Source organism: Peromyscus eremicus, chromosome 4 (genome assembly GCF_949786415.1).
Source record: "Peromyscus eremicus chromosome 4, PerEre_H2_v1, whole genome shotgun sequence".
Classification (NCBI taxonomy): Eukaryota; Metazoa; Chordata; class Mammalia; order Rodentia; family Cricetidae; genus Peromyscus; species Peromyscus eremicus.
The window spans coordinates 51,857,179-51,881,689 of NC_081419.1; the positions used below are offsets into that span (position 1 = coordinate 51,857,179).

The window sequence follows — 24,511 nt, forward strand, 5'->3', positions numbered from 1 at the left end:
GGAGATTTTTGATGTTTTTGTGAACTGAAAAGACAAAGCATAGAAAAGATGATTTCCCAGAGAAACCTGAAGCTGTGATTTTAGTACAAATTGGGGATTATGTAGTATCCAGGTAGACCCAAGAGAGCAATAATGCCCATGTGGCTGGTGTTTTACATTTTCAAGGAAGACCACATTACAAAATCTCATTAAAACTTATACTAGGGGCCAGAAGATGGTTCTGTGGTTAAAGGTACTTATTGTTCTTGCAAAAGACCCAAGTCTTGATTCCTAGTACCCATATGGCAGCTCACAACTGTCTAAAACTCCAGTTACAGGAGATGTGACACCTTCTTGTGAACTCCACAGACATCAGGCATGCATATGGTGCACAGACATATATGAGAGCAAAACACACATAAAATAAAATTAATAAATCTAAAAAACCCCAATCTCCTATTAATCCATGCAGTGGCATCTGTAAACTGCCCTGAGATTGGGATGAACTGAGATTTAGGAAGGCCAAGGTAAAGGGCTGTTCAAGGTCCCGTAACTGATACACACTGACCAGACATGCTCCTTGAAAACAAACCAACTGTGCTACCTTAAGCAGAGTATCTTACAGAGGATAAACCACTATCAGAAGTTCTGTGCACAAGTTGTAGCTTTCTTATAAATCAGCTTGGTAATTAGCAACCCTAGCACACTGGAGAGTTCTGTGAAGGGTGTTCATAAACTGAGCTGATCCTTGAAGAAGCTACAGTGGAAACTTGGACACATAAATTTGTGGGGGAATGAGGTAGACTAAGGTAGGGTTAAGAGAGAACAGGAGGAAGAAGCTAAAACTCAGTATGGTGCCACACACCTGCAATCCAGCACTTGAGAAGTGAAGTAGGAGGGTCAGGAGCTAAGGCCACCCTGGGCCACATGGAAACACTGACTTGTTTCTTGGTTGTTTGCCTACAGGTATGCCTGTGCACCACGTGCATGCAGTATGCATGGAAGCCGGAAGACAGCACCAGATCCTTAGGGACTGGAGTTACAGATGGTTGTGAGCCACCATGTGAATACTGGGAATCAAACCCAGGTCTTCTGGAAGAGCAGCCACTGCTCTTAACTACTGAGCCATCTCTCCAGCCACATGCAGGATGAAGAAAAGGAGTAGATTCAACAGATATAAGAAAAAGGGCCAGGTGGTGGGTGGTGCACGCCTTTAATCCCAGCACTCGGGAGGCAGGGCCAGGCAGATCTCTGTGAGTTCGAGGCCAACCTGGGCTACAGAGTGAATTCCAGGACAGGCTCCAAAACTACACAGAGAAACCCTGTCTCAAAAAACAAACAAACAAAAAACAAAAAGAAAGAAAGAGAGAAAGAAAGAAAAAGAAAAAATGACAAGGTATGGGTCAAAAGAATGTGGAGTCAAGAAAGAGAGAGAGGGGGAAAGAGGGAGAGAGAGAGAGAGAGAGAGAGAGAGAGGAATCAAGACATGATTTTTAAAGATGGCTTCATGCTATCCCTCTCGTGTTGCTAATTGTATTATTTAAGATTAAGTTTATATATAGTCAGTCTGTTGACTTCTAAGTTGAGACTGTGTAGATATAGATAAAATGGTACATACTTTTTAAGTAAAGTAAAAACATTTACAAGAGCTACTATATGGAAGACCAGGCCAATCAGCACACCAGATCACCCAGACTCATCCAGTTGTTCCAAGGAACAAAAAAATTGAATGTTTACAGAGATATCCAAAGATTCTAGTAATAACAATAACCTGGCAAGGTATCAATTATATTTCAATTTCAATTCAACAATCAATACATATTTCATATGTAGCTTGGTAATCCCAAAGAAGTCTTTCAAAATTAAAATTTCAATATAAAAGAAACTCCTAAAAATCAAATTAATGACAACATGTAAGACATTGCATTTATTCTAAACTTCCATAGAAAAAGGAATATATATTCACACACATATATGTGTGCATATACAGATTGTGTGCATGTGTGTTTATAGGAATGTATAGGAGTGTGTCTGCGTGTGTGTGTGTGTGTGTGTGTGTGTGTGTGTGTGTGTGTGTGTAGAAAGAGAACACTCTTGTGAGAGGGGTATGCTTTAGCTTACTGAAGTTTCGTTGTACGGTGTGTGTGTGTGTGTGTGTGTGTGTGTGTGTGTGTGTAGAAAGAGAACACTCTTGTGAGAGGGGTATGGTTTAGCTTACTGAAGTTTCGTTGTACGGTGTGTGTGTGTGTGTGTGTGTGTGTGTGTGTGTGTAGAAAGAGAACACTCTTGTGAGAGGGCTATGCTTTAGCTTACTGAAGTTTCGCTGTACCAAACGTTTTCACACCCATGCCATCAGAGGCATCTTCATGTGAGAGGGACGAGGTTCAGATAACTGATCCAAAGCTAAGGACATTCTGCCTAGATTATGTCCGGGCTCACAGTGTGCTTTCTGAAATGCAAATTACACAGTTTGTCAGTCAGTTTATATTATTAATGTTTATAAGAAATACTTTCTACAGCATGTTTTCCAAAAGATTTAAAATTAAATTAGTAATTTAATTAGTATGAAATTATCATAAAAACTACTGAATGCAGCCATTGGTCCAGGATCTGTAGACACACACATATATTTATTACTTGGAACAAGAAACTATTCAAATTCAGTTCCAAGAGAAATAGAAGTTACTAATAAACTGGGCCCTTGTCCAGTCTGGATTGCTAAATCAAGCTACTGTAGAGAAGAGAGTCTGGCTTCCTTATACACTGCATTTTCACCAGTATATGGATTACAATGCTTGAATTTTCTTGTTTACAATTAATTTTTCAAGCTTAGGAAACAATCTGAATAGTAAATGAGAAAATATTGTAGTTATCATTTGGAAGGAAAACTGGCCATTACAATAGGCTGCCAGGTTTTCTAGGGACAAGAGCTGGCTTGGATTCACTTCCTGTGGCAACAATGTTCATGGCTATGAATCCATACATTTAACATTTACATGTTCATGTCCGTAAAAACATATAGCAAACCGTGTACAAAATCCATACAATAGACTGTTTACATGCTCATGGCCATAAACACATATAATGAATTGCTCACAGAAGTTCAGGTTCAGAACTGACTCCTAAGGACCACAACACACACGCCTATGGAGCTCTTACTCTTTAATTCTGAAACAAAGAGCAATCACCACACCAAACTTTACCAAGGGGAGCTCCGTGCAACATTATTTCCCAAAACTATTCTTAATAAGAGCAGGCGACTCAAGTAGCCCAAATTTAGAGCACTACTGGGGAGCTGCAATCACATTAGGTCACCACTGAAGGAGGCCTAAGAACAAGAAAACGGCTTTAAAAAGTCTGATTATTTTTCTAATTTATATGAGCACTGAATCCTTCTGTGTATTTTTATTGAAATTCTGTGTAAGTCATCTTTTATAGAAAACCCCTTATCTCATATGAAGAAGCCCAAGTCCAGTTAGGTCAGGTGACAGGTGAAGAGTTACGTGATTAGTTGGTAGGTAACTGACAACCCTCACCTTTCAAGAGTCTCCAGGACATTTTTCAGTCCCATGTTCTCGTCCCTAGAACACATAATTGAATAATCTAGTCCCAAACTCTTGTGTTAAAGATAACAGATGTCCTCACAGAAATGAAGCAGTTGCCTCGTTTGGACACATGAACACATGTCTACAGGGAAAAGCAGTACCCAGCTCTGGATTTCAACACTAGCCTCCTGCCCACAGCACCACTCCAATTTCTGCAAACCAACACTGTTGCCTCTTATGTAAGAAGTCATGGACCAAGAGGGAATTTAACTGTCAAGGATCCATTAAAATGTTTATTAAACCACTTTTGTGTCAATAGGTATTTTTGAATCAATTAAGTACGATTACTTTTACTTACAAATGTCATCCACTGTGACAGGGAATCAGTGTTTCAAGCTGTTGAATAGGTCATCATCCCTGTCTTGTTGGATGACACCTGTAAATAAAATAAATCTATTTTTGAGTGAGATTTCTAAGTCAACTCTATTTAAGATGCATGCAGTTTAAGCAAAGAGTAATGTCCTTAATGATGTACTACTGGAGAGAGAGAATCCCCAGTGCTAACTACTTGCTATAGTTTTTACTGGCCCCTTAACACAACAGTCCTGGGAGTTTAACATAGAGTGTTGTCAGAACCCAATCAGAAGAGTGGGAGTCTTATAGGTGGTATTTATTTCAGTCTCCTGACTCTGTGATAATCATTTCTACTTTATACTAGGGACAAGATAGGCCCTATCAAGTTAAATAAAGATTCTAATGCTAAATAAAATACATTAAGTGTCATTATTTCACCTCCCTAGGATTGAAAAGTAATATATACATTAGCTAAGATCACCATTAGGCTGATAAACTTTCAAAGACAAGTTATTTCAAGAATGTAAATTCACATCTACGTAAACTGCTATAATGCCATTATTAGATATAGAAAGTGCAGTTGTTCCTGGAAATATCACAGGTAGAAAATAAAAAGTGAAAAAAAATGGGAATGAGACAGAAAAGAACACTATTCAATATAGCACACATTTATGATTTTAAACTTTGGCAACTTCCAAACAAGATTTGCATCTCTTAGCAAATATAAATATAAGAAAGACCATATTTAAAGCAAAATTTCAAGGGCCAATGATTTAAAATGTTGGTTTCTTTAAAATGTTGGTTTCTCTGTAGTTACTGAACACCAATTGAGCTAAGATCTGTCAGAAACCAAAATTAGGGCTGGCCAATGAGCACTAAATTCCCATCTCCTACCCATCCACAGCAAACTAATCTTATGCTGCTTTATGCTGAGGTCACAGACAGAGACCACACTGCAAGTTTATTACCAGCCAAGCACTGCTGGAGTGTTTACACACTCTATCCCACAACCCTACGACTTGGCTCTTGTCACAAATTTACAAATAAGGCAAGACACAGAGTGACTAGCTCACAGAAGCTGGGCTCTAAACCCCTCTACCCCTCTGCACACCCTTAGCCCCCAGAGACTCCTGCAGACACCAAATGAAGTAACATGCTGCAACCTAGACAGAGAATGATCGTTTAACGCAGACCCACGTAACGTGCAACAACAGGACATTCTCTCTGCAATAAAGGGTGAGGGAGATGGCAACAAGGGTAGACAATCTCAACACCAGAGGACTAAGACTTTTCATGCTATTCTGAACTACATCATGACTAAAACATGACAGCTGAAAGTTTAAACTGTATTTTACAATTAAAGAAAGTAAATCCTTCTAAATACTAAGGGATAAATCCTCCCACTCAAGGCTGGCTGATTCTCATAACAGTATAATAGTTATCAACAGACAGAATTAAATCATGTATATTAAAATAAAGAACATTGTTAAAAACAGAACTATTTATAAACTACCTCTAAAGAAAACAAAAAGTTCCGATGTGACCCCTCAGTTCCTTATATGATGGTAGCCGTCTTTCCTAGTCACAAGCTGTGCTTCTGACCAAAGCCCCTTAACTTTTTGTTACTGGACCATTTTTCAACATATTTTTAAAGCTGAAGATGAATTGTTTTAAAGGGACACATTCAGGAGCAAATCTATACCTGGCATATTTTAATCAAACAAGTAAGAGATATGCAAAGCTCATCCCCACAGACCCAGACACTAAGAACATCGTACTTCCTTCTGAAAGCGCTGTGAGAACCAGAGACTTCCAGGCAGAGTGGTGCTCTGCCGAGGACCCCCCAGACAAAGACAGTGTGGTTCATGATAGCTTACCCTTTTCTCTGACACCCCATCCTGGCCTGCAGCCTCTTTCTCATCATGTGTTTCTTTCAGGACTGCCATGTGCTGTTTGTATGCTGGCTCTCTGTTTAAGGTTGTGTATCCTATGTGCTCATAAATTGGATTTATCGTCATCTTGGCAATGTATTCTGCTGCCTTGGTTTCAATATAGAGAGTAATCAAGCCATCAGTCACCAGATCGTGGATGGACTCAAAGCGTTTCTCCCCAACAAAGTGCTTTCCATCGTAGTACAGCCTGAAGTTTCTGGTTTGACTTCCAAATCTGCCTCAATGAAATGGGAAAGATGCTTTTAGGAAAAGAGAACAAGTAAATTCTTTCTAAAGAAGAAACAAATAAAAAACACCCCCAAGCTGAAATCCATTGCTTTTGCTTGTATATTACTGTTTAGATCAGCTGTGACTAATGTCTATTAGTCACTTAGAATACCCAAAATTCAACTGCTAAACCCAAACAACGGACTTGAAATAACTAGGGTTTTTAGCATGGTGATCCTAGAAAGCATTTTTACTTACTTAAGCCAATTCGTTACTCTTATAATAAAGCAGGGAAAATAAATTTTATAACCTAAGAAGGCACATTCAATGTGCAATTGGTCAACTATAATATACAAAATTTCTTCAAGTTGAATAATGCAAATATTCAATGTGCTTCAAGGTTAGTATTCAATGTCTTTCAACAGGGAAGTCCTCTTGACTGCTCATCCAGTGGGATGCCAGCAGTCATGACACTTATGCTGCCTCCAGAACTGAGCCAAGCAGCAGAACACACAGAAACACACTTGGGCATTTCTGGCCAGAGGTCAAAGACTTGTTCTTCCCTTTAAACTCATCTGCTGGTTAGGCACAGGCAAGAAATGCTTGTAAAATACAGTACATGGAAGTCACATACCATCAGACTACAGAAATCTGTTGTCTGTTTGGATGACACGCTTTAGAAGCTGGAGACGGGTGGGTTCCCATCACAGTAAATTCAGTATTTTGCTTCCTGCAGGAAACCTCAGAACTGGCTCCAGTTGGCACAACTGACACCAGTGTCCTTGCCAGGAGGTACAGGCAACTCAACAGAAGCCAACGCCAGAGTGGGAAGAGCTGCCAGTCTCAGAATCAACACCAATAAAACTAAGCAAATCAGAAAGGATCTTCTTCATCTGGTTCTAAACGCGCACACACATCAGAAATGAATTTTAAAACTGAAGTATTTTTTGCTCCACACGAAGCTGCAAACTCAGTATGCAACAAAATTCTGGCACAGACAGTATTTCAAATGTGTAGGAGCCAGACATTTTATTTTATTTTGTGACATGGTCTCACTGTATAGGTGTGGCTGGCCTTGAACTCACTATGTAGACCCCGCTGGCCTTGAACTCACAGAGATCTGCCTGTCTCTACTTCCTGAATGCTGGGATTAAAGGCGAGCAGTACCACATCTTGCTAGGAATTAGACACTTTTAAATAATCGGTCTAGAATGTTGTTGGTTTTTTGCAATTTAGACTTTAATAATACTTAATCCAGAACCCAACCTAATGTCAGTGTTGACCTTTAACATCTAACTACCCACCTTTTGTTCCTTCAAAAACAATCAAGTTTTTAGTTCTACTCAAGTACATGAGCCATGTAACTAAACTTCCTTCTAAACTTAAACATTTCTCCCAAGCAAATTTTCATTCTGTAATTCTATATGTCTCAAAAGCTAGAAAGATAAAATGTCTATGCCAAAATTAAAGTTTTTCAGTCTAATATACTTCTATGACTTCCCTTTTCTAATATGTATTTAAACACACACACACACACACACACAAAGAGAGAGAGAGACAGAGACAGAGACAGAGATTAAAAGCTGTCTAAGCTCCTTTCCACGGTGGTTATGGCCATCAGAATAAGGACAGTCTGGGCAGTTGTGTGTGTCACCGGGCACACAAGTGTCTTCTGAAGGCTGAGCAGTACAGGGAGCCGAGGGTGAGGGAAGGCAGGTAGTGGAACTGGTCCCCAATGGGTTAGGCATGGTTTGGCTGGAAGAGAGAAGTCTAGGTTTGGACTTCTGCTTTACTCTTTAACTTCAAAAGGTCCCCTCCATGATTCCAGCTCCTTATCAGCTTGTCAGCCTTGAGGGAGCTATGAGATTACTGAAGGAGCACATGGTCATAATGTACTTGATTAAACTTAGTCTCAAAGGACATGGAAGCAAATGTCCATATTGGAAATTTGATTAGCATTTTCTTTAGAAAAACGACATTTACTAACAGAATGGCAGGTTTTCCTCGTCTGCCAAACCAACCCTCTTTACTTAGGGAGTGACATAGGGAACAGGCTAACAGTGCGGGCTATCAGAGACCGCTCTATTACTTTGTTGTTTTGTGCTCTGCTGTGGGATCTGTGGGATCAGAAGTAGAGGTCAAGCAGAATATCCTGGAGAATGGAGGGGAATGGCTGTAACAAAAAAAGCAAAAGAGGAAGACATCAGATTGAGGATGAGGGGGACCCCTCCTTGTAACAGTGTTCTGCTGGTATGCTGGTATTCCTTTATTCAACAAATACTCAAGAAAATACTCAGACATTTTCAACACTAGGAAGTTCATGATGTCCTGTTCACATAGCAACCACAATGGGAAATGATAATCATAGAAACAGACCAAAGAAAGATATGAAATGCTGAATTTCAAAAACCTCAAGTTAAGACTGTTTAAAATCTTTTTTTTTTTTTAATCTATTTATGTGTGTGAACGAATACATGCCCAAGCACACAGAGGTCAAAGAACAATTTCTAGGAAATGGTTCTTTCCTTTTACCATTTGAGTTAGAGACTGAACTCCGAACATCAGGCTTGGTAGAAGCACCATTACCAGCTCAGTCATTTGTGACTGCTATCTCTCCATTTCTTCAGGACAATTCACTTCTCCTGCTTTCTGAAATAATCATCTGCCTCTGCCTGCCCAAGGCTTAGTGAACATGCCTGGACTGGAGCAGTCCCAGCTCTACCGAGACAGAGCTGAAGAGGATGAAATTCATGTTCTCCAAAGTGGTGCTGGAGTTAACAAGCAGGAAAGACTGAGGACAATCTGCTCTGCGCTGTCATTGTGGTATGGAATTACCATTTCCTACAAAGACTATCCTCTCCAGCTAGCTTTTCCTCTTTAAAGAACTATATAATACTGTGCCCAGTTGCATTCAGATGTATTTCAAAATTTGCAACTCTACCATTTAGCTTTAAAAATATGAACATAACACTCTTTTCCAGCTTTTGTTTCCTTGTGGGTGAATCATATTCCTAAAAAAATTCAGTCTAGATACATAAAATGATGAAAATATGTATAAAATGTTGCTTATTGTAAAACCAAAAATTAACTTTGATTTGAGGCCAAAGTTATTTTGAAGTGTCTGTTCAAAGGACTAGAAGCAAAGAGATGTCTCCTGTTTACAAATAGGAAATAAAGCATAACTATGACTATGTCCACTAATACTGAGGCATCGAGGAGTTTCTAGCAACAAACACACGAAAATGTTTACATCATAAACACAATTTGTATTATTTACCAAAGTATCCAACTCAATGGTGGAACACTAGAAACATCTCAGAAGCACGCACAGTCATAAACAAGCCTTCGGTAGACAGGTGGGAACAGGAGTAAGTAATGAGACACTTTATGATCTAAACACCCCCTTTAAAACATTAGGCTATGACTTTTGCCTATCTTGCTACATAATTTTGATAATAAAATGCGGGACATTACTAAAGTGTGTAAATTTAGGACTATATTCTCCTCCTATATGCCTAACTAAATTTCCAAAGATGGCACCAGACAGCTCTAGAAGGTGGATTAGGTGACAACCTACACAAGACTCAGCTAAGTACCCACTGCACTCCTCACCCTGCCCCTGGTAGACCTAAGTTCTGCTCACTAGAGAGGAAGAGACAGATTGGCGGAGCACAGGCAGAAAGTAGAGGTGCCATCCTGAACACAAGGAACTGAGAGCACCACTTTACTGGTCCTTAGGAAGCTCCTCTCCTGATAAGAGACCTGAAGACTTCTCTGGGGAATCTCATTAACTCTACAATACAGAGCAGCATCCTGTAACTGTCAGGCTCCCCCGAGCGCTCAGAACTACATCTGAGCCTAACTGCCAAATACACTTAAATATGGTAATCAGCCAGCAACCACCAGGTATCTAAGAAAAACCTTCACAAAGGACCAAGATAAACAGACAGAATCAGGTCAAGTTGGAGGAAACAAATCATTCACAGGCAAAAAATATTATTCTTAAAGTATCTATATGCTAAACTATAGGATCTCTCTTATTTCCATCCTTAAATAGAAGTTAGCCAAAAAAAAAAAAAAAGAAAAAAAAAAAAAAGAAAAATCAGAATGCCACAAAGAAGACACAAAGAGTCAAGGTAGAAATCAAAGAGATAATCCAAGAAAATAATCACAAAAGAAAGACAGAAATGCACATAATTTGCAAAAACAGGCCCACAGTGTGTGGGTAAACGTAATAAGGCACTGAAAAATAGAGCAGTAACTGTAAATGAAGCCCTCAAACTGGCAATGTAATGTCTGACATCACTAGGCACAGCAAGGATGCAGAGCTGCTACAGTGCCAGTGTCTGCGGCACTGTTTAACAGAGATTTATTTGGTAAGGCTGAACACCAGCACACATATATACCCCAGGGCACTGAAGGCCAGTCCTAGGAGCTAGATATACAGTTATATACCCATCTTAAAGGAATATAATACCTAGAAATATTGCATTATAATTCATATATAATGTAGGCTATTCTATAAATAAACATGTAATTTTTATATTATAGTTTATAAATAAACATATATATATATGACTAATGTCACCATAGGCCAATATATCTACATGTAGGTATAGATATATAATTTTTTGAGATGGGATCTTTCTACTATATAGCTCTGGCTATCCAGGAACTAGCTATGTAGACCAGGCTGGCCATGAACTCATAGAGATCCACCTGTCTCTGTCTCCTGAGTGCTGAGATCAAAGGCATGGCCACTACTTCCAGCCACTCTAGGCTATTTTTTTTTGGGCGGGGCAGAGTTTCAAGACAGGGTTTCTCTGTGTATAGCCTTGGCTATCCTGGAACTCACTCTGTAGACCAGGATGGCCTCAAACTCACATGGATCCGCCTACCTCTGTCTCCAGAGTGCTGGGATCAAACGTGTGTGCCACCACTGCCCGGCTCACCATAGGCTATTTTTACATTTAAGTACTTCCCCTAACTTCACATAAAAACACATATATCAACAATCTTCAAAAAGTAAAACCACATAAATTCCCAGTAAAATAGAAAAACAAAGCTGGGATGGTAAATTCCATGGGTTTGTACAGTTCTCCCATATCCTCTCTCCTTCCTGAGAGTTAATGGCACACTACTGCTTCTAAAGAAAAGGTCAAACACTTAAGCAGGCTGCCAGGCAGAGAGTGTGGATGTCGGTTCTGCTTACTTTAAAGCACCAGGCGCTAACACAATACCTGGCCCTTATGATGTCCAAGCAAATGACTGAATGGGCCTGATATGGTGGCAAACGGTAATCACAGCACTAATCCAGCCTGGGTTTAGAATAAGACCCTATTTCAAAACAGAAGGAGTGGGAAACTAATAGGGGAATTTGTAGGGAAGAGGGGTTTCAGTGTGACACAGGGAGATGAGAGAATGAAACGGGGCTGAAAAATCACCCTATTTCACTGTATCCATGTACGAATCGGTCATAATGAAATCTACTATTGGGTGTAACTAATATACTCTATTACAAAGAATTTCTAAACGGTTCCATTAATACTTTCTCCTGAATTGGATGGCAACATATAACAATTACATTTATTTTAAAAAACTCATTGGTGTTACATAGAACTAGCAAAATACAATGAGATTCCTATAGGCTTATTAGTACCATGCCACACTGTCATTACAGATCCCCAATGATCTCAATGTGAGAAATATGACAGGAAGTTTCTTCCTATATTGACAACTGGAAGTTCAAAGATGCTCTTTCTACTCTAGGGAGTCAAGGAGAATTTTGTTATCATTTTTTACTTATCACTTATGCAGAGAACCGATACTTAATATTTTGCTCAGAACTATATGTATTTATATATTTTATTTACAAAAAAACATTATATCCAGATATAAACCTTTTAGAAACCACAATATGCCCAGAAATGCTTACTGAGTCTATAGAATTAATAACAGATTTCACTTATTTAAGAACTGATGATCAGTTCCACTAATGGTTTAAAATGAATTTGCATTACAGAATAAAAAATTCACTCTACAACACAGATTTAAGAAAGCAGAGTTGCCGGGCGGTGGTGGCGCATGCCTTTAATCCCAGCACTCGGGAGGCAGAGGCAGGCGGATCTCTGTGAGTTCAAGGCCAGCCTGGGCTACAGAGCGAGATCCAGGAAAGGCGCAAAGCTACACAGAGAAACCCTGTCTCGAAAAAACCAAAAAAAAAAAAAAAAAAAAAAGCAGAGTTATCCACATGAATGTCTTTGGAGAGTTCTTTTATACCCTTATGTAAGTATGCGTGCACAAACATAAGCAAGCCTACATATTTACAGTCTCTCAGATTCTAATTCCTTTATACAGTGCAGTGCTATTGTGAAATAATTCCTGTATAAATTATATACTCTAAGTATTACCTATGGTCTACAATTTAAGATTTTTCTTGATGATCCAGGTTCATAATGGATTATTGTGGTGAGTGAAAACAGAAACTTCCCAGAGGCTACTGTAAAGCATTGGTTTGCTGTGATGGTGAGTGCTATCAACTTGACAAGATCTAGGAATCACCTAAGGATGGACCTCTGAGCATGCCTGGGGGGATTATCTTGACTGTGTTCATTGCGGGGGAGGGGAAGAGCCATCCATTATGGGTGGTGACATTCCCTGTGGGATCCCAGACTGGGTAGTGAAGAAGGGGAGCTGAGCAGCAGTGTGCCTCCATCTCCATCTCCATACCTGGTTGTGGATACACTGTGAATGCCTGCTTCAAGCTCCTGCTGCCTTGACTTCCCTGTCATGATGGGCCTTTTCTCCCTTCAGCTGCTCTTGTCGGGTATTTTTTCACAGCCCCAAAAAAATTAACTAAGACAGCTGCCTTTCTCCTCTGTACCCAAGCTACTGAACACTTAGTTCTTGGATCTTACACTTCCAAAATCCTCTTTATAGGTTATCAGTTGTGTTTTTCTCATAACCTGTTATTTTTTTATTCATCTATTTATTTTACATCCCTGCCACAGCCTCCCCACATCCTCTCCTCCCATTTCTATTCCCCAATTCCCTCCTTTTCTGTCTCCATCCAGGAAAGGGTTGGTCTCCCATGAGTATCAACAAAACATGGCATATCAAGTTGCAGTAAGACTAAGCACCTCCCCATGTATTAAGGCTGGGCAAGGTGACCCAGTATGAAGAATAGAATCCCAAGAGCCAGTAAAAGAGTCAGGACAGCCCCTGCTCCCACTGTTAGGAGTCCTACAAGAGGACCAAGCTACACAACCATAACATATATGCAGAGTGTCTAGGTCAGCCCCATGCAGGCTTCCTGGTCGTCAGTTCAGCCTACTAGCCCAGGTTAGTTGATTGTGTGAATCTTTCCATGGTGTTCTTGACCTTTCTGGCTCCTATACTCCTTCCTCCTCCTCCTCCTCTGCAGGATCCCTGGACTCCACCCAATGTTTGGCTGTGGGCCTCTGCATCTGTTTCCATCAGTTGCTGGATGGTGCCTCTCTGACTACAATGGAACCAATAACCTGCTATTTTTAAATATACTAAAATGTAGAAAAAAAAACAAAAATTGTTTTAATGTTTTAAGACTATATTAAGTAGACTCTACTAGGACTTACTGGGTATTCCTTTGCAGGAACAAATGGATTCTTTGTTTTATTTAGCCAACAATAGCCATTTCTCATTTACTTCCGGTTTTTAGGCCTTGTTCTGGAACTTGATTTGCTTTGTTATATACCTTTAAGTTCAGTCCCAAACATCTACTAATGGTCAACAGATTGTTACATTTTCCTCACTAAAGCCGGGCGGTGGTGGCGCACACCTTTAATCCCAGCAGTCGGGAGGCAGAGCCAGGCGGATCTCTGTGAGTTCGAGGCCAGCCTGGACTGCCAAGTGAGTTCCAGGAAAGGCGCAAAGTTACACAGAGAAACCCTGTCTCGAATAACCAAAAAAAAAAAAACCAAAACAAAACATTTTCCTCACTAAATGCCTATTATTAATGCATTACTTACATACAGCATCCCATATTTATCAATGAGTTTTCATTATAGGTAAGATGCAGAAACATCCCAAACAGCTCCCAAAATTTCTGCATGCTCTTGCCCAGCTTCTCTGACTGTTCTCTACCCTGCTGAACCACTTCACTGTTTGCTGCCGTTACACTTTTCACTTTACATAGACATAATCAGGGGCCAGCAGGATGGCTCAGACGGGAAAAGTGCTTGCACATAAACCTAGCAACCTGAATTCAATCCCTAGAATCCACATAACAAGCCAAATACGGGAGTTCCTATCTGTTATCTCAGCACTCCTACAGAGACATGGGAGGCAGCAAGAGGAGACTCCCTAGAAGCTCTCGGGCCAGCTAGCTTAGAGTACACAGAGTGGCAGGAGCAATACAACAGACCATGCTTCGTTCAACAAGGCCGAAGGAGAGCACACCTCTGACAGCTGTCCTCTGACAGCCACATGCAAGTTCACATACACATACAGAAAACAAAATAAAAACAACAATGAATTAATGAAACCATAGAAATATACATTCGTCTTTGGATGCCCAAGGGTTTAACATAAAGATCTCTGTGAGTTCGAGGCCAGCCTGGGCTACCAAGTGAGTTCCAGGAAACGCACAAAGCTACACAGAGAAACCCTGTCTCGAAAAACCAAAAAAAAAAAAAAAAAAAAAAAAAAGATTCACTTTAAACTGACAGGTATTGTACTCATGAAATTTCAAGTGTGCCCAGACCGGGACTTCCAGGTGTGATGGCAATAAGCTGTACTTGCATTTGCAACTTCGCGTTTCTGTCTCTAGTGGAGTCTACATTCAGCATCTCCAATTTGAAATCAGTAATCTGAACAGTCAAAAACTTCATTTTCTGAGTACTAGCATGATGTGACAGTGGAAAATACTACATGTGACCTCACATGACACCGACAAGGTAAAAGAGCACTAAAAATACTGTATAAAATTATCTTCAGGTCATGTGTACAGTGTATACACAATATAAAAGAATTTTGTGTTTAGAATTGGGACATCCCCAAGATTTCAATGTATATAGGCAAATATTTAAGAATCCATGATATTTCTATTGTAACTATGACTTTCAATTGTTGATTCTTAATATCTGAAAGGCAGAGGGCTTAAACTATAATTTACATATCTGTTTGTTTCAATAATAACAATAATTTTCAGTGATATGCTAGGATACATGTACATTGCACCATATAATCTTTCTAACTCTGCGAGGTATTACTATTACATTCTCATTTATAACAAAGGAAGCTAAGCATTAAGGAGATTAAGTAACCTGTCCAAAGTCATACAGAGAACTTAAGAATCAAGGTTTGAACTCAGGACTGTGTGATTAAGAGTCATGTTCTGAGTCACTGACCACCTAGATTTCCAAATGTAACCTTGCACACTGGGTACCATTCCTAAAAAGTCACAGCACTTGAGTCAGGAGATTTGTAAGGGAAACTAAGATCCCAGCAGGAAACAGCTTTGGGAATTTCTGGCAAAAATTCTGAAGTCTTAGCAGGAACGGCCAATCTGTAGAGTTTGCAAATGATCACAATGAGAGCAGAAGCGGAGGCAAAGGCTAACACGAGTACCTAAAACCACAACAAATGAGGCAGGACAGACACACAGACTGTGAGAACCACAGACGACAGCAAGAGACAGCAGGAGACACTCACAGGGAGCCAGCTGTTCTACTAGAGTCAAGGATTACAGGGCACACAGGAGGAGAGTTAAGTCGAAGGAAATCGTATATTTAATGGGCTAAGGGTACTCTATCAATATATCAACATCTATCTGGGGTCTTCAGAAAGCCATTTAAAGGCTTTAATACTCCAAGCCAAGGCCAGATGAGCTACAGTCAAAGGGAAAGAAAGCTTTTCAATTCCTCTGCAACAAGCACTGCTCCACGCTGGCACAGCTCAGCAATGCCTGTGGCTTCTGGGTGGGTGGGAAGAGAAGAAGGAAAATGCATTCATTTGGGCTTTTCCAGAGCTTCCTGAGAGTTTCGTTTTTCTCTTGCCTGACTCAGAATGCTAATGGAGCCAGCATTGTTTGGAAGTGTGGGGGGCCAGTGAAGCCAAAGAGAGCAAGGACAAGCTTGATGCAGCAAAAGAGGTCGTCTTGCAGTGCCACCCAGTCCAGTGCAGCTCAATGTGAGTGGGCAAGGTTGCTCAAAATCATGGCTTCTCCCTTAGCAAGTAGAAGGGCAAGTGCCGCAAGTGTATATGTGACATTCTGCTACTCAGAGATGTACAAAGGACTTGTGTGCCGACTCGTTCCCAGAACTGGCATATAGCTGCATAATGTTCTAGGACCCCCACGGAGACCAAATGCTGCAGGTCCCTTCAATAAAATGGCATAGTAGTCTCATAAAACATATCATATCCTCCATATACTTTAAATATCTCCAGCTACTGAAACATCTAATAAAATGTGAACTTTGCAAACATCATATACTGTACTTGTCTGGGCATAATGACAAGAAAAACATCTCTAGGTGTACAGTACCAATGCAATACTAGAGGAAGGATACTTTAGTCCAGAACCCATGGCTATACAGGTCAGCTGTACTAGATGACCGGAAACTGATGAGAATGAAGGATGGGGTGTGCCATCTGGTTGCAATGTACCTCAGAACCTGGTACAAGACATATAAAACACCAGCGGAGGGAAAATTTCTCCAATTCAAAGATTATATTCACAAACCCTGAAAAAAAAAGCCAATCTAACCCCCTACACTTCAGAGCCTCTCAGAATGTCTAGAAAAGCTGACTGATAAAGCTCTCCGTATGCAACCAGCCTACAGAGAATGAGAGAAATAGCTGTTCTGAAAATACACATGGAGGTGGGGGAGACAGCAGACCCGCCCCAAACAAGAACAAAAGCCAAGAAACCCAAATACATAAAAACACAGCTACAGAAGCACAGCCCAATCAATGAACAAACCTGGGTCTTAGCCCAAAACAACAGATACTCATGAATCACCCGAGAAAGAATTTCAACAAATATTAAAACAACGGAGGAAAGATCAGGTGGTAGGTAGCAGAGGCTAGGAGAGGAGAAAACAGTCGTTCAATGGGTACCTAGTTCCAGTTGCATAGATGAAAAGTTCCAGAGCTCTGCTATGCAGCAATGAACATTAGTTAACAATCATAATTGTATTTCAATTATTAAGAGATTAAAAATAGATTGTATAAGAGTAGTTCAGAAAACCTGGGTACAGATTAAGAAAAATAAAAGACAATCATTAAGACAAATTAAAATCCTCCCTTTCCTGGGTGTATCTAACCACATCTCTTGATGTGAGAGGAGAGAAGTTTTTATTCTTAACTCACACACTAAACATGTAGCTACTGGGATAATTCCTCCTCTCTACAGCAAAACTTCAGAGGTTTGTGAAATCTGAGCAACTCCACTTTAAGTTCAGATATATGGACAAGGACAAGGACACACACACAGTTCACGTGCTGAATTCTAAAACACATTTGCCACAAGCCTTTGTGGCAACCTGTACAAACATTTTAAAAGCTATAGCACTAATAACACAGCTTATATTTTAAAGTTAATTATGCTAGCCTTTTATCACTATCAACTGTGACACTTCAGGACTACTAAATTCTATCGTCATGTGCGCCACCCCTATTCTAATATCCAGAAAATTCCTTTATAACAATTTGTAATCTTAAGTAAAAGAAGCTGAAAATATTCTTGAGAAATAATTCTGCACAGCATTATTTTCCATTTATTCCAAATAGCACAGGAAGCTTTGTAGGAACTGAAATGAAACCATAGCAACCAACTGAACCTATTGTGAGCGATCAGATCAAAAGAACACATAGTACACACCATGTCAACGCCTACTAGCAGCATAATCTTTCTCCAGTTCCTTTGGATCCTTTTTCTAGACATGAAAAAAGCCTCCAACCAGTGCTCAGTACCAGTAAAATCTAAAATCCCCTTTACAAACAGCTACTGTGATTCTCTGGGAATTCTGATTCAATTAATTCGAAAACTCAGACTAATATTCCAAAATTCAATTATTTTTATTTCAGTCTATTTTATTATTTCATAACACAATAAGAATGGATTCCTCCTACTAAATCTTTAGAAATATGAAGATGAATTAACATCATAGGAATTCCTTGCTTAATAACATTTTATCAGCACTTAAGGCTAAAGCCACAATAAATTACATCTTATTGTCTAGTCTCTCACCAGTCATCAACCAGCTTACCAAAAGCTAAGCTCACAGAATGGGGCTGAACATGTTTGTAAACTACCAAGTACCTGCAAAAATGAAGTAAACGAGGCAACGATGGCCTTTGCTGGGCACAAGCTGCTTGCTGCACAACTACATAGCCAGGTAGACAAGAGTGCAGACTCAGGCAAAGACGAAGATCATCTTTGTTGGCAGACGGACCTGCCTCAAACAATTCTCAATGAGAACACAGCTTACATACGGGACATAAAATAGGCATGACCAACTTCTGGGAGACCAGACAAATAACTGAATATCACTGTCTCTACAAGGTGAACTAGAAATATATCAGAGAAGTGCCTGATTTACTGTCATAGATGCTTTTCTCTTGGTTGAAAAATCTTTCCCACATCTACCTGCCACTTTCAATACCATAAAGATATAATAGATGACATGGAAGCAAATATTCTTATTTTAATATAGAACCATTATTTTCCTTTGACTAGTTAATCAAATTTACAATGCATATTCTTGAGGCTAGTATTTAAACCCAAGTCCTTGCTCATGCTAAGCCCAAGCTTACCACAAACTTACACAAACCTAGCACCAAATTATTCTTGTACAAATGATCATAAAGTGATCTGACAGTGAAATTTTAGTTTAAATCATTAAATTCTGAACACACTTAATTTGGCTTTCTCTTCTGGGAGAAGTAAATTTTTAGCCCTGGAGATTTAGTTGGTATAATTACTATCTTTAAAAGCATTAAACAATAGTCTCTCTGCTTTATAAAGATGATAATGTGTCACTAATTTTAAAATATTAATTTTTTAAAAGCCCCGATTTTTTTTTTATAAACTAAGTTTACTCATGTGCCACATCCCCTTGTACATATAGATTATGTGTTCAGTATTAGTCAAGCTGTTGTTGTAAAAAGCTGTATTTCTGTTTCTTAGTTTTTTGTTCTACAACAGTTAGGACTTAGTTTTCTCATCTATTAAATGCAAAAGAAACAAAACAAAACAAAACAAAAAAACCCAAACCACTAGGATGTACTGTATGGACTTACTTTATAGATAAAACTGAATTTTCCAACTGGTTGTCATGAACAGAGGTGACTAGCTACAAGGTATTAAACCCATGCAGCCTTCAAGGAAGCCAAGATGGATTTATTGGAGTCCTTGGGTCAGGCTATACATATGGCCATGTCAGCCTTGTGCATTTATCTCCAAGGTGCCATCCAAGAGCATTCTTTCTATGGCTGCCACAATACAAAATAGAGTGAGAAACACCAAGAGTTACATCACATCAAATATTCACTATAATGCCTACAACAGTATTTGGAGAATAGTTATATTTATAAAATGATTACATTTGTTGGTACAATGTCTGGATTTGCCAAGTTTGTAGGGTTTTGTTTTTTAAAAAAAGGAATCACGTTACCAACATATTCTGGGGCTTAAAGAGAATTTAGACTTCCTACTTCACTTCCAAGCAGATACACAGGTCTGATTCTAGCTCTCCCTGGCAAAGTAACAACTTAAGAGAATCATCATCACTGAACCCAGTTTCTGTCAGTTGGTTTTGAAGTGTACCTGGGGGCTGGCGGAGATGGCTCAGCAGACTGGAGCACATTCTGGAGAAGTGGAGTTCAGTTCTCAGCACCCACTGCAGATGGCTCACAAAATTCTGTCTAGCTTCCATTTTAAATCTATTGCTTATACATGTTTAAGAGAAGTGAAATTTGAAGACAGACTACCAGTGACAATAATAAAAATGTGAAAAATGAAGTGCCATTTCAGAGTACAATACAAATCAAAACTAGACAAGATCCCACTCCCCACACTCTCCCCACACTCAAAGACACAGCGGAGCACGGACAGGGAAAAGCTGGACTCCTCCTCCTTCTGTGCTGCAGAACTGTAATAGCATGGTCACCTTGGAAAAGAAGTCGGCAGGCCTTCAGAACTTGTTTGTTGTTTTTGCTTTGTTTTGCTGTTGTGAGGGAATGAACCTAAAGTCTCCTGTCTGCTGAGCACACATTTTAATCACTGAAGCATATGCCCAAGACCCTTAAATTGTCTTTAAGTTATAATGTGACCCAATCATTTAATTCCTAAGAATATATCAAAATACAAACCCAGATTTCTTCATAAAAGTTATATATACCATTATTCACGAATGTTGTATTTATAGCAACATTAATCACAGAAGCAAAAAAGTGGGAACAATACAAATGTCTTTTAACTGGTAAATGAACAAAAAGAAAGTTTTCTCATATGCTGGAATATTTTTTGATAATAGTCAATAATAAAAAGAATAAAATCTGATACATGCCATGACACAGATAAACCATGAAAACATCATGCTAGGGGAAATAAATCAACTATTAAATGTCACATATTATTTGATTTTGTTTATATGAAATGTTCAGGATGCATAAATCTATGGAGACAAAAGCAGATTACTAGTTGCCTAGGGCTGAGAAAGCTGGGAAGACATGACAAGTTAAAATGGTTGAAATCAGGCTGTACAACTTTGTGAGTCTAATAATTATTCCACTGTACACTGTGAATGGGTGAACTGGTATACTGAGTATGTCCCTGGACATGCATATGCCTGGAGAGTTAGAAAGATCTTGCAATGATTAGTCCCCAGAGCCATGCCTGGCTGCCAAGGGGAGATGCTTCAGAACACCCAGGATAAGCTGAGACCTTTTTGGTTGGGAAGGGAGGTTGGTGAGAGCAACAAAAGCTCCTGGCTCATTTTAGTTTCCTATCCACTTGACACGGGAGCAAGTCATCGTTTGGTGGCTGATCAAAACAAGGGTCTGAGAAGAAGTGAAGGGGCAGGAGTAGTGAGGCCTTCAGATGACCTCAGCAAACAGAAAACCTCTGGCTCGGTAGCTCTCTCCTCCTTTGTCTCCCCTGCTCCAAGCCCTTAATACTAATTTGCCAGCTGAGAATGGTAACTAATGCCAAGGATCTTAACAGCCAGACTGTCTATTCACAGTTTTCTCTCCCTGTGAACCAACTGCATGGGAAGCAACAGCAGAGGATTGCTTGGCAGCATGGAGGCAAGAGAAAAGCTGAACCAAACTGCTAGGTGAAGTGTCTCCCCAGGTATACTCTACTACGACCCTGTGACAGAGTCCCATCAACCCTCACAGGCAGGCCACACGGCAGCTCCCACCACCTCCATGCTGTGGTTACCACTGCCACACTGGACAATGCTCCTCTTACACAGGCCCTGCATGTTCTCAAACACTGCCTTGACCTGTCCCCTGCTGCCAACCAAACTTCCTTCTGATCAGCCACCGACGCAAGTTGATAAGCTTGTTTATAATCCTCGTATATTTAGGACATACTGACTTTCATTTTTGCTTAAGGTTATAATTAATGTCATTTTTTTTCTAAAAAGAAAAACAGCCCCATTGATTTTTTCTGATTATAAAATGACACACACATAGATGGTGAAAACAAAATCAATGAACTTAAAAGGTACAAAATAAAAACCACCTTTTAAGTTCAATACTCAGATAAACCCTGAACATTTTTGTGATCATTCTTTTAGACAACTTTCTACTTACATATGCACCACAGATACATAATTTTACATAAGTAGTATGATGCTACACATACTTTCCGTATAATTTTATTTTTCAGATTAACATAGGCTATATATGCTTCAGAATTTATCAAATAAAAAGTGTGATGTATTTTAAAAGAAAATATAATCTGTCCAAATGTGCTTTTTTGGTTTGAAATAAATAATGGTTTGTTTTCCGTTATTTAAAAATTTTCCAAATAATACTATCTTGGCACATGACAAACAAGGACGTGACAAGGACATGACAAGTACTGTGGGTCTGAGCATCTTCTGGCCCATGTCCAGAACTGTCCCGGGAATGTCTGAATCCAGGTTTGAGGAATGATCAAGACTCCTGCACATATGACATCGTGTTCTTCTCCTAATTTAGAGAAGCTAAAATGACTCAGATTAACAGAAATATTTCTGGAGTTGCCAAATTTGGAGCTAACATATCTTCTCAAAGCAAATCTATAAGTTATTAAGAAATCCTTTTAAAGATCTCCATAACCAAAGGAAAACTGCTTACTAAATTAATTTTCTAGACCCTGGGCTTCATCTCCAGCAAGGCAAAAACCACACATACATATATACATCCTTTGGGGCATGATAAATGTTGCCTGGCATGCATCCTGGGTTGCATCATCAACACTCCCACACCCAAAGTAATTCTGGTAAGTTACTGCCACCCATTCCACTCAACATTCTTTCTTTTCTTTTCTTTTCCTTTTCTCTTTTTTTGGTTTTTCACAAGACAAGTATCACTGTGTAGCCCTAAATGTCTTGGAACCCACTCTGTAGACCAGGCTGGCCTTGAATGCACAGAGATCTGTCTGCCTCTGCCTCACAATCACTCAACATTCTTACTGCTTTGATTAAACTACAAGTGTAAGGTTTCTGTAAGAAACCTTCAGGGGCTGCCATTTCTTACAGGTAAAATAAATTCTCAGTGTGAGCTATCAGGCATTCTGGTTTTTACTGCTAAATTTCCAGTATCCCTAACCCCACATCAGCCTCCACATACCAAATATTCCATGCTGTTTTATACATTAGTGTCATGGCCACTTCCTTCTTCCCCAAGTGCTCATTTTCACATTTTCCCACCTTTTTCTTTTAAGAAAATTTAAATTATTTGTATGTCTATGTCTGTGTGTGGGTGTGCACACATGTGTGTGGATGTCCGTGGAGGCCAGAGTCATTATATATATCTCTCTGGAGCTGGAGTCACAGGCTACTATGAACTGCCTGAAATGTCTTCTTTCTCCACTCGCTGAATGGAGCCTGTCAATTCAGCTATACGGGCTGGCCAGTGTCCATGGGCTCAGAGGACCCAAACTCAGGCCCCCCATGTTTGTCCACCACTACAGATGGGGCCATGCCCCCAGCTCTGAGGACTCCAAGTTTTGAGAATTATACTCTGGGTCAATCCTTAGCGCCTCACAAAGAAACTCCCTTAGTGCTACAGCCTACCAAGCTGTATACCAGCTGTCCCCCCCCCCCCCAGCCTCTTCCTATTTAAAACAAGACAAGAAAAACACATGTGTGTGCTCCCTCAGCTCCCTACAACCGTCCTCTTCCAGAAGAGGCTGGCTGCAGGACACAGTACCAGGTACTAGTTAGACAAGCACTCGGTGCCTACCTGCACTTCCCTGCAGATGCTCCAGGGGTGGGAAGGCTTCGCCTGCCCTCACCATCCTGAAGGGAAGCTTGCTCACTGCATGATACAGGCAAGGCTCCTGATATCCTCCCATTGGCGATAAAAAGGGATGCATGTAACTCTGCCGGGGCAGCTACATTTTGATCCCAAGTGAAACCTGACCTTTTAGTGAAGCTGATTATCCATGAATAGCAACAGAAGATCACAAGTCCTTTGTTTCATCACAAGTCTACCGACATCTAAGCCATCATTACACATCTGTAGCATTAATGGGATTTCCTTAAATCATTTCACATTTAAGCCAGTAGAGCTTGCTGATTTTGAGTATCAGATACTTATAGGTAAAAGCATCTCAACTGATAGAGAACAAAATTCTGCAAAGAGGGATAACAGACTTTAAAATGACCTCTTCTATGAAAAATGAAAAATACCAGGCCTGTTATACTTGTTTAAACCAGAAACTCAAGACTCAAAGGTTTTATATATATATTAGGTAGACAACAAGAGTCCAGTCTGTCAGACTCTAAATGTACAATATCATTTCACTTGCAAAGTTCTAGCAGGGAGAGTCAATATTTTGTGATAGACTTTTAAAAATCTTAACTTCTTAATTTCTCTGATCTTCCTTTTGTTTTTCAATCTATTCATTAAGGTTCCTGTTCAAGTAGCTGTTGCTTTAAATGATTCATTTGGCTTTATTCCCTGACTATTGTAAACATATACTTAAGATTTTTCTTTAAAGAAAAATTAAATTCAGAAGCTCAAGCTACTGCTGAAAAGGAGTTCATTGTGTAAAAGGGACCCACATTAACAGAAAAGGCGTTCATTGTGTAAAAGGAAACCCACATTAACAGAACCCAGTGACTGCATACACAGGGTTAGTCCTGTGTCAGGTTGAATATGTGACATGGTTATATGTTTCTTAGGGTTTTGTTGTCGTTGTTTGTTTTTACTACTTCCAAGAAAACTCTTGGACAGAATTAAATGGCTTAGGGGAACAACAGCAAGAATATAATG

At 39.7% G+C, this 24,511-nt stretch overlaps 1 protein-coding gene across 9 annotated transcripts in view; it reads right to left on the reverse strand.

The window, feature by feature from the left end:
* Positions 1 to 24,511, reverse strand: part of Chn1 (chimerin 1) — a 153,924-nt gene that overhangs the window by 65,403 nt on the left and 64,010 nt on the right. For 4 of the 9 annotated variants that reach the window (XM_059260708.1, XM_059260707.1, XM_059260706.1 and 1 more), the window contains one exon: positions 5,756 to 6,044. In XM_059260708.1, the coding sequence (XP_059116691.1) occupies positions 5,756 to 6,044 (289 nt within the window). Of the gene's footprint in view, positions 1 to 2,292; positions 2,423 to 3,882; positions 3,961 to 5,755; positions 6,045 to 19,318; positions 19,433 to 24,511 lie in introns of those variants that run through there. The other 5 variants (XM_059260714.1, XM_059260712.1, XM_059260710.1 and 2 more) reach the window with 4 other exon arrangements.